The sequence below is a fragment of the Ascidia mentula genome, chromosome 6 (assembly GCF_947561715.1).
Source record: "Ascidia mentula chromosome 6, kaAscMent1.1, whole genome shotgun sequence".
Lineage (NCBI taxonomy): Eukaryota > Metazoa > Chordata > Ascidiacea > Phlebobranchia > Ascidiidae > Ascidia > Ascidia mentula.
Window position 1 is genome coordinate 14046582 of NC_138571.1, and position 16296 is coordinate 14062877.

The window sequence follows — 16296 nt, forward strand, 5'->3', positions numbered from 1 at the left end:
GATGAGACCTTACAGGTCGAAACAGTGTGTACACTTGTATGCAGTTCTCAGTGATTATTATGGCTCTTTTGCGCATATAATACTTTGAATTGTTTCCTGCTTAATAGCTCCCTCTTAAGGCTTAATGGTATTTGCGGACGTATTTATTTCCAGTGTATGGATGCAGTATCACATAAAGCTTTTTCATATTGTAACCTTCCGGATGTAATTCAAATGTATAGATTATACAAACCCTTAAAGGTATAAACCATGCACCAAAAGCTAACTTCAACGTGGGCTTTGGGTTTTCAAGCGATTCTTTTTGAAGTCCCCTATCAAATTTTTTCAGAGGGCAAACCAAAACATACCACGAGCGTCATCGACGACTACCTTCAAGGCTTGAAAGATTGGAACAAACACAAAAATGACGAAAACGTGCTTTTTGTTGCATACGAGCAACTAAAGAAGGTATGCAGACCGCCTGTGTCGAACGACCGATATACTTGTATTCATTGTAACTGGACCTTATATATTCAATCATTTTGTGTTCACAAATTTCCCAATGAATCTGATTTATCAATAGGTGTTGCTTGCCGGATTAACTGCATAATTCAGTTTCGGAGATTCCCTCGAAAATGCCTCGTAACTGTGTGTCTGACAACCCTGTCGTTAAGATATAAAAGATCCTTTTATCTACATCGTCACGAAAAACATGCTTTACAAAACTTTTTCGATCGCAGAACTCTCACGCGGAAGTGAAAAAAATAGCTGAATTTCTTGGTGAAACACTGGATGACGCAGAGATCAGCAACGTGGTCGAAAAAACGTCCTTCCAAAAAATGAAAGAAAAGGCGGAGGACGGAGGCATTCAGGGCGCAATAAAACTGTTTAGGAAAGGTACAACACCAAATTTCAAACCACGTGCTTTTATCTCATAACGTAAAACGTGCAAGACTGTTTACTGAGAAGGATGTTATATTTGTCAGTAGTAAGATACCTCGGATTAAATTCAACTATTTACTGGAAATAATCGAAAAATATATTTCGCATTGGCTATTGGCATCATTCATATATTTTTGTTGGGGCATCAGAAACCAGTTGTTGCAATATGGCTCTTTTGGCAATAATTTTATTATATGAACGTTTCTGTATTGCAGAAATAAAACACACCAGGCACCATCAGTAGTAATTTTTCAGAAACCATATTTAAATCATACAATTGAGCAATGTGGAACCATGTGGGATGTAGACAAATGTTTGCACCTAATTTGGGTCCCCAACGGATGACGGTGACTATATAGCCGCCACAAAGTTCAACGGGCAGCATCTTCAACAGTATTTTTAACATTCAGACTGCGAAACGTTGCGTGATATTTAAATCTTCATGCATGCATAGGTGCATTTGGAGTGTCGCATTACGTGATAAATTAAATAGGTTATATATTAACTAAATGCTGTCTAGGTCAAGTCGGTGAATGGAAAGACCACCTCACGGTCGCTCAATCGGAGCTGGTTGATCAGAAGGTTAAGGAGTTCCTGGGCGATACCGACATTAAGTTTATTTACGAATAAATCAACCTACATAAGTGGTCTAATTTTGCTCAGTTTAGAAAAACAACCGTTAGCAAACAATTGACGTAAGCGGTTGCTGCAGTTTCGGAAGTGATGACAGCACAGCATATGTAAAAGCAAAACACTTTGGTTTTGTAGCAGGTCAATAGAAATAAATCAGAATATTCCTTTTATATCTGTTATGTTCGTTTCATGTATTGAAACAAATAACGTACCCGACGAATCTTCACTAACGCGATAGTCCGTGATATCAACAAGTCTTTTTTTACCACAACGGGATTTGAACCCAGAATATCCTGGGCACGAATCCCGAGTAGATTTTCATCTTGATTTTTGGGGCCGTCCCTTAACCAATGCTGCCAATCACCCGACCAAGTCTCTTGTTTTGTTTCTACGCGTTGAAGGGACCACCTACAGTTCTAATGGTGTAATTGCAATACGCCCGACCCGCGGCCTGTAGTACCCTTTCGAGCATGTGGATTTACTTCTATGATGCTGGCAAACATCCCGGCCAAATGTTGCAGTAAACGATCAAAACGTTAACAAGACATCTGCAACATATACCAGCCAAAGTCAAATACCATCAGACAGACTTAATATTTGGCTACAGTGTGCTATAATTAGCCCTAGAGTGTTTCGTAAACCCTATCATTACATGCCTTGTAATTTACTTGCTTGTCCACAATTTCTCGTACATTCAAACATTCGAGTTATTGCATTCTTTCTTTCTTTCACAAATATTAGTTTATTCCTTTCTCCAAAGCTCTCCCCCCTCTCTCTCTCTCCCTCTCTCTCTCTTTCGCTTTCTCTATGAGATAAAAGGCCCAACGACAATTATGTTAGGAGAAACCTGTGACAAATATCTAACATTACCATCGTGCGGGGAATTTCGTATCTTCTACCTGAAATGTGTTTTCCGGGCAAAATTACCCATAGAAATTGAAGTTTGGGCAAAACAAAATATGCTTGGCCTTTTCGGAAGTTGTTCAAATTTATTTGAAGTGAACTGCATACGTGTCCACTGTTTCGACCTTCAAGGTCTCACCAGTGCAGCTTTGGTGACCATACAACGATCTTGCCCGCCAAACTTCTACATTCCACAAACATAATATTGAATCTATTGCTAAATTGAAGTGCAAATTGCTTGAGTCGTCAGTTTGATCTAAGCGTCGTACATTAAGGAACCGCCCAAAAGCATTTAGCGAATCGTGATTATCAGCATCTTTCACCTTCCTTCCTCGTATACGATGTACTTCGAAAATCGCCCGAGGGGCATCAATCGAGAAATTACGTGAGTGCTGCGTGGATGGCAAAAATACTGTGCATGGTGATCTTTTTAGAGCTAGCATTTGATGTTTTGTGCATTAGCCCAGCTTGATTAAGAAATGCAGTAATAATTAAATTGAACTACAAAGAATATAATGGCCCGAATTGAACTAAAGTGACTAACTCATATCGTGTGTTTGAGATTATTATATTTGTTGGACTGTTAACAGAGTTGAGAAGCGCCACATATACTGTGAATGTAGGTATGTTTTTTATAGCTGAAACTACGTTGTATAGCACTGAGCATCAACAATACGTTCGTACGACGACAAACGTTGCATGAAAGTTAATTTAACCTTGTATAGTTGTAGTTGTAAGCAATTGACCTTAACGTTATGCAATTGACTTATTTTGTTAATGTAAAAAGTTTTCACATGCTGAAACGTTATGCGACGATGAAAGTTAGATTTGTATTTCGAATATTGACAGAATGAAAGCAGCACGATTTTATATGTTATTTTTCAGCGGAAAATTAATCAAGTTTTAAAACTACATAAACTTGCAGCACAAGATTGATAATGAAGTTTCTTGCGGAACTACTTCTGTTGGTAAGAATCAAAAGCCGTAGGCTATTTCATAGAACTTAAGTCTGTGTCACTTACCCTGAAGCAATAAATTCCGTTTATTCTCGTGATTTCCGGTTTGTCTTGTTTGGAATTTTTACCCTACCAGAAATCGAACCCATGTCTTTGGCTGGGGTCAAGCGCCTTGACCAATGCTGCTAATTGCTCTTGGATTTGTCTTTTTTATCACACCTTGATGCGTGTCTGTGATATTGTCAGTCAATCTCCCACTATTTAAATTTTGTTTTCGTTTAGGTTTCTTGCACCACCGCGTGTTTAGGATCTCACTGCTCTTTATCGATCGAAACTCACGCTATGAGTTGCATGGACGGAAATTTAACTACTGTTCCTAAAGGTGATAAGATGTAAAAAATCCGAAATAAAAAAGGAGAAAAATTTGCTTAAAATAACTCATAATTGTGACTTTTTCGATCATCTATAAGTGAAGAATTTACTACTTCAATATTTTACAGACATTAATTCCACAATCATCACATTAGACTTGCAAAACAACAGCCTGGCAGTAATAGTGAACGACTCTTTCGTTGCGGTAGCAAGCTTGCAGACGCTTAACCTTGGCTTTAATGAAATCCATGACATACAAATTAATGCTTTCAGGTAAGTGAACATATGACCACAGTACACAAAAGTAGCAGGCCTTTATTATCATAGTCAGAGCGAACATTGGTTTCTTAAATGGCATATTTACATTGCGATTGACATACTGTCAGGTCCCAACAGAGCGGTGCAGCCGGTGTAGGGCACCATACGGGGCTCAAACCGGAATGTGGGGTCTATTAATATGAAGAAGAGGTCATTAACACTTTCATTGCTTCGAAACTGAGAGATTTCTATCTTAAAAGCTGCTGGGATCTCCATCTAGTATTCTAAAAGTTCACATTTTTTCTTCTTCAAGGTCTCTTTGTTATGTGCCGTGATCAATTTGTGGGCTCGTTTTAAATGCAGCGCAAATTACGCATAAATAGAAATATTATAATTCAATCGAATAAATTTCCAGGAAATTGACGAAACTGATTCATCTGCGCCTAAACGACAACGATTTGTCGACACTTCCCGATTGCTTTATCAAAGATCTTTCGAACCTTGTCAAGCTGAAGCTGTCACACAACGCCATCCACACTATTGGAAACAATACGTTTAACAACCTGGTCGGACTTGAGGTGTGCAACAGGTTTAGAACATTTAACATTGTGAATTCAAGAATTAAATTACAATTAACGAAATGAAATCATTGCATTTTTGAGTGAACAACTACAAAATAAGTGAACAGGGTATAGAATAGGCAACAAAACATATAAACCGATAAAAACTTAGAGGTTTTATAGTCAGGCCCCTCCTGTGGTGGTGATGTCGTCGCATCGTAGCATATTGTATTACAATGTGACTGAAAACCAATCTGACACACAAAAGATTAAAACAGACCAAATGCGACATATCTCCTACTGCTTAAAAATGCATGCAGAACATTATTATGTACGGTATCTTTTGCGCAGCACTTGGATCTGTCGAACAACCAATTGTCGACCATAGACAAAAACGCTTTCGATTCCCTCACGAAACTTCAGACGCTGTATTTGCAGGTAAGTTGTTTTTTCCCAAATAAGTTCTAAATTAACGATTTCCGACCATATCTCTTACTTTCATCATTCGCTGATATTAGAACGTATTTTTGAAAATATCACATAATTACATCATACTTTTTAAACCTACACTTCCTTAGTTTGTTTGTTATCAATCATGTTAAAATAAAGTGTGATATCGTACACAAAAATATGAAACAATGTAAACTATGGCCCAAGTAAAAAATATGCTATAGTCACTAGCTTACATAGTGTAACCACGTGTTTGCGTCATTTTCTAGCAATGCATTTTTAGGGCAATCGTCTACATTTTGTGAGCAGTCAGATTTTCGCCAGCAAAGCATTAAATGTTTTGTCGCTTGCCGACAACATGTTGAAGTGCAGCTGCAAGTTGCTTGATGCCGTCGGCGAAAAGTTTGCTTTCAACGTGACATGGTAAGCGGGTGTATGTTTGGCATGCGTTACGCGAAATATAGGCAACAATACCTGTTATTTCGAAAAAAGGGTGTTTTTTTAATTTAAGTAAATTGCGTTGTTAGCTAAATAGTGTGTGGAAGTCTTTGTCTGGCTATTTTACCGGCAAGACCGTTACCAAGTCGAAGTGGTTCTGTCGGCAGCTCACTTAAACATTAATGGCTCTTTTTCGTGATATACTACAAACTGTTTGCTATATCCCTGTTATTATCTTCCGTTTGCAGTGATTCCGGCAAAAACACCTCACATCTGTCAAGCCTTTTACATACGTGCGAGTCTGAAGGATCTGGCAATTCGGGGTCACCAAAGCCTATGAAAGTAGCTACTACAACACGCGCAAAAGTACTAGTGGTAACAACAACAGCAGCAGCATCAGCAGCAGAACCACCAACAATAACAAAAGCACCAACAACAAAATCACCACCACCACCAACAGCACCAGCACCAGCACCAACGCCAACCCCAACCCCAACACCACCAACAACAACAGCAGAAGCAGCCAAGCCCCCCAAAACGAAAATCAATCAAAAAACGGAGACAAGCCACAATAAACGAATCACTCTAGCTCCATCATTAACACAAACACCAGCTGAAACAGGAAAAAAGACAACCACGGAAAGCAAGGCCAGTTCTTTGCCACCAAGTTCATCAGTCGCTAAGTCAACTTCCTCTACGGTAAAAACGACAGTTTCTGCAGGCTCGATTTCTCCTGCGACAGTAAATGCTGCCATAGGTAAATAGACAAACTCTGTATAGGAGCAATGCTCTTTTACGTAATGAGGCCATATTTCAATGTTTAATTCAGTGCATATGTTTTTCAATATATGTAATGGTGCAGAACATGGACACACTTCCATTTTTTGTTATAAGTAGCCTATATGGTATTTTAAAATTCAAAACTTATCGCAGGAAAGGGAGTTACGATCGCTTGCAAGACTTCAGATACGAAAGAGAAGCTTTCCTGGAAATTAAACGACACAAGTTTGAAGTTTGGCAAGAAAAGCAATTATGCTTTAAAGGAAAGCAGTCTACAAGTGAAAAGTACCACATTACAGATTAAAATCTTCCAATATTCTATAGCGTTATACATAAAAATTTTTTAGTGATTTTCATGTAAAAAAAATGGTGCAGCCACACAGCACCATTGTAATAAACACCACAAAATATTTTGGAACATCCGTTCACTTGTTAAGCTTCGGCCCAACCAGCCGATGCTTAATACTAACTAGTCTAATTTATATTCTTTTAGACTTCAGCAGATCTTCAACTGGGACCTATTGCTGCTTTAAAGGCGATACGAAATTTTCTTGTACCGTCGCAAGCCTGAAGAAACAAAAAAACGGAAAGGCGACTTCCCCAGCCGTTTTTGTCGCTATAGCGATACTCATAGTGTTTGTTATTGCGGTGGTGGGTTTCATGCTGTACAAAAGATATAGATGCTTTAGTCCGGAGCGGTACGGTTTATTGGAAAATCAGGTTTGTCATTGACTCAATATTTTTTATGTTATAACAGATCTTTGTGCGGTTTTGTTGGTCTGCAAATTGCACATTCGGCCAATTTTTCCCGCACAGTAACTTGTTTTTGCGACTGTATTTTTATTTAAAATGCAATGTACCCCATACTACCAGCGTAGACAGCCCAAAATTTGAGTGGAGTTAAATACTACATATAGGTTTAGGCGTAAGTAATTTTTTTTGTTTCTACATCCCACCGAAAAGGACGACAGTAGGTGGGCTTAATGGCAAATATTTAATAAAAAATTAAGCTGAAGTCTTTGACTTGAATACTTGGAAGGGGCCATGGCTACCCTAATACCCTGTACCAATCGATAAACTGTCCCTTTTCTGGTTTTCTAGAATGTATTTCGATCAATGACCGACGATTATCCCGCAAGGAGAGGGGACGATTACTTGTAGGAGTGAATAAGGACAAAATTCAATGCAAGCCAACGCATATTTCATTGCATGAGATCGTCTTCCACTTTGAAGACTTGCTTACATATGTATATACAAGCAACCTGCTGCCCATACAAGCTTACTGAAAACAAGTTGACAAACAGCAACGGCGAAAATTTTTTTGTGTGCAAAATATGCGTGAACGGAACACATTTACATTGGAACGGAGAAGGGCATAAGCACAAAACATAATTACTTGACAATTTAAGGGTGTCTACAGCATTTTATACAGCTTGCAAGCAAATGGTTTTCGTAAGTGTAGATTCGCTGCTTGAGTATGTGTGTTTTGAATGTGTTCATTGTGTATAAGCGTCTTACACATTATAAACAGGCACCAGCTTTCATAGATTTGACATAATTCAATATCTTCGTTCGTGAAGATTTTACTAATTTGGAGTTTTTGGACTTGGTGGGTACAGTGGGAAAATGTGGACACCGTGAAAAAGTCAAATCACGTTTTAAGACACAATTGTTTGCAAACTAAGGCGACAAAAAGACAGGAAACGTTAGCTGTACACAATGCAACGCTAAACGGTATCACACGCGCGAAGCTCTGTACAAAGGGATTGAGAAAATATTGCGTCAATGCACCCAACGACATTTGTCTTTCTAAAGCCAGCACACAACTTTCAAGGGAAATTACAGTGCCTGTGGAAAGAAGTAGGGCCTGTAGATTGCAGGCCAGTACTGTCTTTCATATCAATGCTCTTATTAAATTATTGACTAATGCAGTTCGTCGCTGTTGCTCAATTGCAGTGCTGGGCGTAGAAAGAGTTCATCATCAAAGGTAATCGTTGGAGCGTGCGTGGCTTGGTCGAGATGAACTCTGTCAAAAAAAACAACCATTTACTGAACACATGCCTGATCCTTGTGACTAAAAGCATAAGTCGGTCCTGCAATGTGTTGAAGTTTTTATAGCGTCCAGTTTATTAAGCTAACAATTCGACATCGAAGAGAATGTGATATTTTTTGTGACACACAACTTCTTGGTGACAGGTTTAAGTAGGAAATTTTTATTCGTTAGAGCAAATTGTTTCCCCATTCATAAAAACATACGCCAAGAGACAGCTCCGTTAACATGCAAATACATACCTCGTCGTTGAGTAAGCCATAAGTCTCCCCACTCTGGTTGCGTTTGTACCTCCTGTAGCCATAGCAACCGGCAAACAACACAATGCATGCGACGAAAATGACAACAATCGCTATTACGGCTGCGTTGTTTGTGGTCGGCTGGGATGGCGGTGGTTGCGCAGCCTTGACAGTCACAAATTCGCAATATGCGTTTGGCTCGGCGTCACTGCAGCAATACATTCCGCTGTCGTTCGAAGTCACATCTGTGGAAACAGTGAACATATGTAATATATGGTTTTTGGTACGATGTAATTATTGAGCACCTATAGAGCTGTCTGTTTGATTTTCAGCTTTGAATACCGATCGACAGTCTGTCAGGGTAAACTGGTTCACCGATCAACTTTAATTTCTATTACTTTTTTGTACTACTTATTTTCCGTAATTATGTTGTACTTCCTAACGTCCTATATGCGAGCGACGCCCGCTGCGATCCAACAGTAGACGGTGATTTTCGGTGAGGAAGTCACCTACACATGGGCGCCTGATTCGATAAACCTTATGGTTTTGTTGGCGCCCTTCATGCAACACGTTTATTGTTCATGTGCGTAGCAACTATGCGTGCAAAGCGATGTGATCTGCTGCTCAATAATTACACAACCCGGCATATTGGACGTAAAAGCATGGGAACTGATAAAACTAAACAGGGTACCTAACTGAGAAACAGGCCAGCTGCAGGATCGCAGCCAGTCATACTGCGAGGCAATGGGTTGTGATATTATGATTTGACGCTAGGTGGCGCTAGGCCACCAGACCCTGCCATGGTCAATGCAAAACCTAGCAAAACGAAACCGAACGTCTAATATGAAAAATTCGAACTGCCCGTCCTACCCACAATACAAATGCATTACAATACATTCATGACTGCGACGTGTTTTGGGGCAAACTTATGCGCAATGCTGTTTCTAACGTCCGGGCTGTGAACCAGAACACCTAAGAGAGTTTTGCCAATAGTTACTAGGTTAAGATATTGGTACCAGAGCAGATAGATTGTAATAAATTTAAATGTTTTGATGTTATGCCCATGTGTTATCAACGCATACACACACATGTGTCAGAGAACCAAGTACGGACATTTTCCTTCATAACACATGTAGAACCAAGGTCAAGACATCGATCCTTGTAACTCGATACATGGACTTACTTGTAATGGTTATCTGTGTGTTGTTTTTGACGTAATGGTCTGAAAGTACTTCCGTGAAATTGTAAAACCAAGTGGTCGAAACGGTTTTTGGAGGCAAACCACACAGCACCGTGATAGAAACACCTAGAAAAAAGAGAAATGCTTGTAATTTAGCTCGATATCGTTATCAGTTATCCCGGTAATCTCGATATCGTCCAAACGATTTAAACCTCTTGGATTTGCCTTAGGTTTGTACCGATGCGGTTAGGAGTTTTCGAGTTTTCCGCGATTGAGAAAAAAAGGCTGTTCTTTTATTATGTTTCTTTAAAAAGGAACGCCGAAGCTAATAACTTGATAATGAGCATTGTGGCAAAAAAACGTTTCAAACACTACTACGCTGCTTCCCGCCTATTACGACTGCAATGCCAGCACGTTCGAAAGTTTTATAAAAAAATTACTGAGGCGGGAGGTAACTCCTAGATTGAGTATTCCAATGCAAAACAAGAACATGATCAAATGCATTAAGCATGCGTATGTTTGAGCTTTACCCTCTAGAAATGTCTTCGTGTCGTTGGCTGGCTTTGTCTCTAATTTTTTTGGTGGTGGTCCTGCAGTCTCTGGCGGTTTTGTTGTTGTTGTTATTGGTGGTGGTTTTGTTGTTGTTGTTGGTTTTCCTGTTGCTGGGGAATCCGTCGGAGTTTTGCAGTTCAAATCCCCGGTTATATTGCTGAGCTTCACACTCGTATTACTGCAAATACATTCGTTAAAACAAATATTGCTTCTTTAACAAAAATTAAAAAATACCTATCATACGAACTTCAAACGTTACAAAAAACTTTCAGTATGTCAAGTATATCAAGGCTTTAACCAACCAAGATCATCAGTTTTGACTCCAAGTATATTTCAAGAAAATATTTGTGTGTGTCTTTTTGTTTTCACATTCTCTCTATAACAGCAACTAAGTGGGTGAAACTCTTAACGACCTGAGAAAATATTTATTCACAGTCTTTGGCCGACGTAAAGTAAACAAAACTATCTGACAGCTTAGTACAGGACAAGGACAAATAGGTATCAACTTGAGTACATTTTTTAAAGCAACACTATCAAAAAATACCTATTAAAGGCAAACAGTCATTAGTTGGTCTATGAGCTGGAGACAGTAATCCACACGGTTTTGACCTATATGGTGTCTGCAGTGTTAGACTAGCTTTTTAACTGACAGGCACAGAATGTTCTACTGAAAAATACCACAAAGCAGAAAATTCTGTGTCTGTTATTTTCCACAGCTAAACTAAAATGCCTTGGCTTCAAAGCCAGTAAACTTTGCTTACACGGAAAAGTACCACAAGTGAAAATTCGGCCCGTGTTAGTTTAAAAGCCAGCTCAACACTACAGTCTGTAGCTGCACTAAAGAGACCTTATGGGCCGAAACCACTGTCTGCAGCTCAAAAATAAACAAACTTATCATATCCGCTAGCAAGGCGATAGGAGTTTTGTTACCTGCTACAAACAAAGTCATCGACGTTTCCTATTGAAGCCTTCACGAAGTCAACGAGGTCACAAGTACAGTTCCAGTTGTTTCCATCCAGATTTAGAGTAGTGATATTCGTGTTGTCAGTGAACCACGTTTCGCTGATGGTCGTTAAACTATTGTCCTGGAAAAACATAAAGTAAGGTTACTGTTTTTTTGGGAAGGTTTGGAACTGTTTTAACTTATTGGCAAGGTCAGGATGAGACCAAATGGGCCGTGGACCCTGGGCCAGTCCTGCCTGCATTTCACATATAGGAAATGCCTGCATTTTACATTGAAATATATTAACTCAGGTCTGTGATTTCTGAATGTCTGTGATTTCTGAATGTACCAAATGCGCTAAGTTTTAATTGAAATAATTTGCTATCCTTTTAAGCACCCTAGCAATTTTTGTGAGATGCTTTCTACATTTTAGCAAACTTGCAGCGTACCAGTTGTTTCCCGTCGGCTACTATGCTGTGCTGAGGCAATAACACTTATTTTATGTGAAAAATGCTTATCCGTAGCAAGCTTCTACATATTATTTACAATGATAGCATAGTCCAAATTAAGTGAATACGTAAAAATCAGTATATTAGGGCTAGGTCACCTGAAGTGATAGAGTTGTCAAATCGGTCAATGCAGAAAATGCCTTTTCGTCGACTGTTGAAATTTGATTAAAAGAAAGGTCCAAGGTCTGGAAAAGAAAAACGATTATGACGACCAATGCACGGCACAAAAGAATTTGCAGACTTATTTGTGGCGGCGACATTCCTGAAACAGCACATCCCCCAAAAATGCCATGCCAGCTACATTTAATGCAATAAAAAAGATAAACATACATTCAATTAGAAAAACAAACACACTATACGATTTCTTGGTCGAAAAAGTTTGCTTTGTAACGGTTTATTGCGTCTGTCAAGTTTTTTGCCTGACCATTCGAAAAACCTAAACTATAAGATATGTTAAACCACGGTAAGCTGTCTTACTTGCAATGCGACAAGGTTCTTCAGATCGTCAGCGCCAATGGCTGTAATTTGGTTTTTACTACCATGGAAATATTGAAGTTTTCCCAAGTCGACAACGAGATACCCAGTCAGGCTTTGAAGATTGTTTTCGTTCAAATGCAATTCACGAAGTTCAACCAGGCCTCTGGAAAGCGAACAGCTGTGGTTATGGCGTGGCATTTTAATGGCACGTTTCAACCACAACGAGACTCGGAATTTTCGAACGCTTGTGCAGGTTTTCAAATCGATAGTATTTATAGTGTATTTCCAATGTAAATCTTTCAATGACGCACTTTTTGCGAAATGGTAAGAAGCAAATCTCGCAATTAAATCTGTTTAAAACCAGGATTAAGACGGTTGGCAATTTTAACACAACGAAATCACTGAGAAATTTTTGTGCGCTCCGAAAAAGTTAAGCGGTTTTTAACTCCCCTGAACCAATATTTACGAAACTAACAAACATAATTTGCTAATCCGTTGATAAAATGCGCAAGGCGGCTCCTATTCCATGGATGACATCGTATTCGCAACGCTCGCCTGGAAGACAAAGGAACCACAGACGTGGCGACGTTGGGGTATTTTCAGTTTTTTGGAAAACACCCGTCGGGTCAACAACGGTCTTCTTTGTCATTCTTTCTGGTTGGGTGGCGAACACATACCGATAGTAACCAGTCTTCGCTATGCAGTCTCTACTTTGACGGGTTGCGAATGCATTTGATTATAAAGGCCAGTTTCACATTCTCTTCATTTTTTTAGTTTAATGTCGCGGGACATTGGTAAAGCGGGTTCAGGTTTACCTCCCACATTGTTATTTAAAATGTTATAGGGTACCACTGCAATTGCCGTTTTCCTTATAACATTACTTAAGAAAAAACAACGTTTGGGACCAAAAGCATCCCCTCGTCAATGAAATTCGTTCACCTAACCAGGGCCACCTGTAGTTTCCTTTTTCAACTTTAACGGATTAAAAATTTGGTTCCGCAAGCGAATAAAGCAGATCCAAACACACAACCTTTATAACAGCAGTTATTAGTCGTGCATTAAACAACATTTATTTCAATGCCAAGAAAAGGCCCGATATTGTTCGTACGTCTGTTGCCGGGGCAACATTCTCACCAACGATTGGGTGGTCGCGACCCATGGAAACCCCCTGGTGTGTAGATAAAGTCACACACGCTTTATAATCCAGTTAACCGACAGAGTATAGCTTGTCGAAAGGAATGTGCAACGTAAAGTTTTTTAACACGGCCCAAGTGCCTAAACAGGAACAACCACCTCTACAGTGATAAAAATTTTGAAAACCTACTACAAGATTTTCGGTCCAATCAAATGCAATGTATATTTATATTAGTATAACCTGTTTTTGATAGGTAAACTGTTTGCAGAGGTGGTTTGGGTTCTATATATACACCACGTTGTACTTACGTAAAAGCATTGGCTTCAATTGTGGAAATGCGGTTGAAATCCAAGTAGAGTGCATTTAATTTCGTCAGTTTCTTGAACATTTCGTTTCCCACCGTGGCCAACATGTTATTGCTGAAATCCAAGGTGGTTAGCGAGGTGAGGGTCTGAAAAGCGGTGTTGTCGACTGCAGTGAGCTGGTTATAACTCAAATCCAAGGTAGTTAGCGAGGTAAGGGCCTGAAAGTCTGTGTTGTTAACTGTAGTGATGTTGTTATTGCTCAAATCCAAATTAGTTAGCACGGTAAGGGCCTGAAAAGCGGTGTTGTCGACTGTTGTAAGCTGGTTATAACTCAAATCCAAGGAGGTTAGCGAGGTAAGGTTCTGAAATACTGTGTTGTCGACTGTAGTGAGCTGGTTATAACTCAAATCCAAATTAGTCAGCACGGTAAGGGCCTGAAAAGCGGTGTTGTCGACTGTTGTAAGCTGGTTATAACTCAAATCCAAGGAGGTTAGCGAGGTAAGGTTCTGAAATACTGTGTTGTCGACTGTAGTGAGCTGGTTATAACTCAAATCCAAATTAGTCAGCACGGTAAGGGCCTGAAAAGCGGTGTTGTCGACTGTTGCAAGCTGGTTATAACTCAAATCCAAGGTGGTTAGTATTGTAAGGGCTTGGAAAACGGCGTTGTCGACTGTAGTAAGGTTGTTATAACTCAAGTCCAAAGTGGTTAACGTGGAAAGCGATTGAAAAGTTGTGTTGTCGACTGCTGTAATTTGGTTGTGGCTTAAATCCAACACATTCAGTTTGGTAAGATTAACAAACAAAGTTCCATCAATGCTTGTTATGCTGTTGCCGCTTATGTTTAGAGTTGTTGTGTTTCCGTCGATATCTGCAAAAAAGTTTTTGAATTTTAAAAGTTAACCTGCGATGGTTTATCGATGGTTGAAAAAACATAAACATCGCGGCAGATTTGACATAAATGTGTTTTGCTGCAAATCCACGCACATTTTGGTAGAAACGTGCCAAACGCAGCTAGCGTTAATAGTATGATCAATGTGGTTTTAATGTGTATGCTAACGGACAGGTGGCAAAAATCATAAATAATGCAAAAAGGTTATAAATGCATGTAAAATTCTTTAAAATGCCTGTGGACATTACCCATTGGTGTCCCCTGACCATATGGCATGTGCGGTCGTTAAGCCCTTTCATATGCTATCGTCGTTTTTTGTCGCACGGCGCAAATAGATCGATTGATCAACCATTATGTTTGGACATGCTATGGTGCTATAATCGCATTGTACTAAGAACAAATCTTCATATCCCTATAATAGTGCCACGCTGTCATGGCGTTTAAGGCAGGCGAAAGGTATTGTTCGTTTCCAACAACTCGACAAGTAAAACACACAGTGAAAAGCAAAAATATCCAGAGGCGCAAATTACTCTGCGTGGAAAGACACAGCCGTGTTAGTATACATTGAAACAAGTCGCAAGGCAAGTTCTATCGTACAGCGGCAATCTAGTAATTATGGTACATTTGGTTCGCCGTGCGCTGACGTGGAAATAGGCACACATACCTGTTGGAATAGACATTTCATTACTGCAGTTTGTGATTAAAGTTGTAATGTCGAAATCGCACTCTGTTGCAGCTAAGGCAATCAACGTCGCTGCTACCTGAAAAAACAATTGGTAACGGTTTGCAGGCTATTTACTGTGTTTTGAAAGTAACCTGTTGCCAAAGTTCATACTTACATAAACAAAGATGCACACAGTTCTGTATAGACAACCCATGTCTTCTTGTAGAAGTAAATCCACCAATGCGAATCACAGCACTAATGTTTCTTATATCAACGCCGCCCTAGTCTATAGTATCTTCTAAAACATATTAAGATATTTTGATTGTGCTTAGTAATCTGAAACACAATAACGCGTGTACACCATCATACACCTGCACAATTTTAATGCAAATAACAGATAACTCTTTGTCAAATTCAGCAACATTAGCGTACCCAAAACATCAAGACGGCTTTTCTATCATTCTAAAAATGTAACATACTGTATAACCAGGACAAAGGCGACGACAATAACACACTGTTCGTAACGGGAGTTGCCTGTTGCCACGTGCTGTTATCTTAACACAAGCCTACAGAACACACACTCGAAATGCTCCATCGAAATGGCAGCGCAGCGGTCGAAGGCTGGAAAACAACGGGCAAGCAAAGCTAACCAAGCGAAGCGAGGCCAACCTTTTTCACGTCATTTAGAAAAATCTTCAGTAACGCCTCTTGTAAACACAGTTCACAGACAAACAGTGCTTGGCTGCTGCTGTAACGTGACACTCTTTGAGATGATTGTCATCACGCTGAAGTCACAATGCAATTATACAGCACAAGTGTAATTTGTTGTGTAACCATTACTCTTTATTGTGCTTTATTACGTAAAACCAAACAATCATATATTTTACAATCAATGGCAAGCTTTTTTCAGAAGCGTTTTCAAAAGATTTTTTGCACATATATCAGAGAAGACATAGATTCATTGAATACATTACTGGCATTAAATGAAATTATCACACAATCACAAACAGTCACAACGAAAAAACTAATACGATATAAAAGGCGACAGTTTCAGATATCATCTTTGATGCTAAAAATAATAC

The 16296-nt window shown here is 39.4% G+C and overlaps 3 protein-coding genes across 4 annotated transcripts; 2 read left to right on the forward strand and 1 right to left on the reverse strand.

Annotated features, from left to right (window-relative positions):
• The first annotated feature begins 249 nt into the window (after positions 1-249).
• LOC145907253 (sulfotransferase 6B1-like) lies at positions 250-1551 on the forward strand. Its single transcript, XM_082994681.1, has 3 exons — positions 250-447; positions 720-876; positions 1442-1551. The coding sequence occupies exons 1-3, from the start codon at positions 250-252 to the stop codon at positions 1549-1551; spliced, it is 465 nt and encodes a 154-aa protein (XP_082850807.1).
• A 1296-nt stretch (positions 1552-2847) lies between these two features.
• LOC145905421 (uncharacterized) lies at positions 2848-7813 on the forward strand. Of its 2 annotated transcripts, none has more exons than XM_082992612.1 (11): positions 2848-3080; positions 3343-3425; positions 3696-3795; positions 3914-4058; positions 4459-4621; positions 4955-5041; positions 5337-5476; positions 5740-6248; positions 6425-6556; positions 6765-6991; positions 7373-7813. In XM_082992612.1, the coding sequence occupies exons 2-11, from the start codon at positions 3396-3398 to the stop codon at positions 7430-7432; spliced, it is 1593 nt and encodes a 530-aa protein (XP_082848738.1). In that variant the 5' UTR covers positions 2848-3080; positions 3343-3395; the 3' UTR covers positions 7433-7813. The 2 variants fall into 2 exon arrangements, with proteins under 2 accessions (XP_082848738.1, XP_082848737.1); XM_082992611.1 differs by having other exon boundaries at positions 2848-3076.
• LOC145905420 (uncharacterized) lies at positions 7571-15533 on the reverse strand. The gene is made up of 10 exons (XM_082992610.1): positions 15390-15533; positions 15215-15311; positions 13665-14529; positions 12222-12384; positions 11843-11929; positions 11223-11377; positions 10271-10470; positions 9744-9866; positions 8564-8805; positions 7571-8297 (listed from the first exon to the last, which is right to left on the reverse strand). Exons 1-10 carry the CDS (start codon positions 15426-15428, stop codon positions 8253-8255), a joined length of 2016 nt encoding a protein of 671 aa, XP_082848736.1. The 5' UTR covers positions 15429-15533; the 3' UTR covers positions 7571-8252.
• Between the last annotated feature and the right edge of the window lie 763 nt (positions 15534-16296).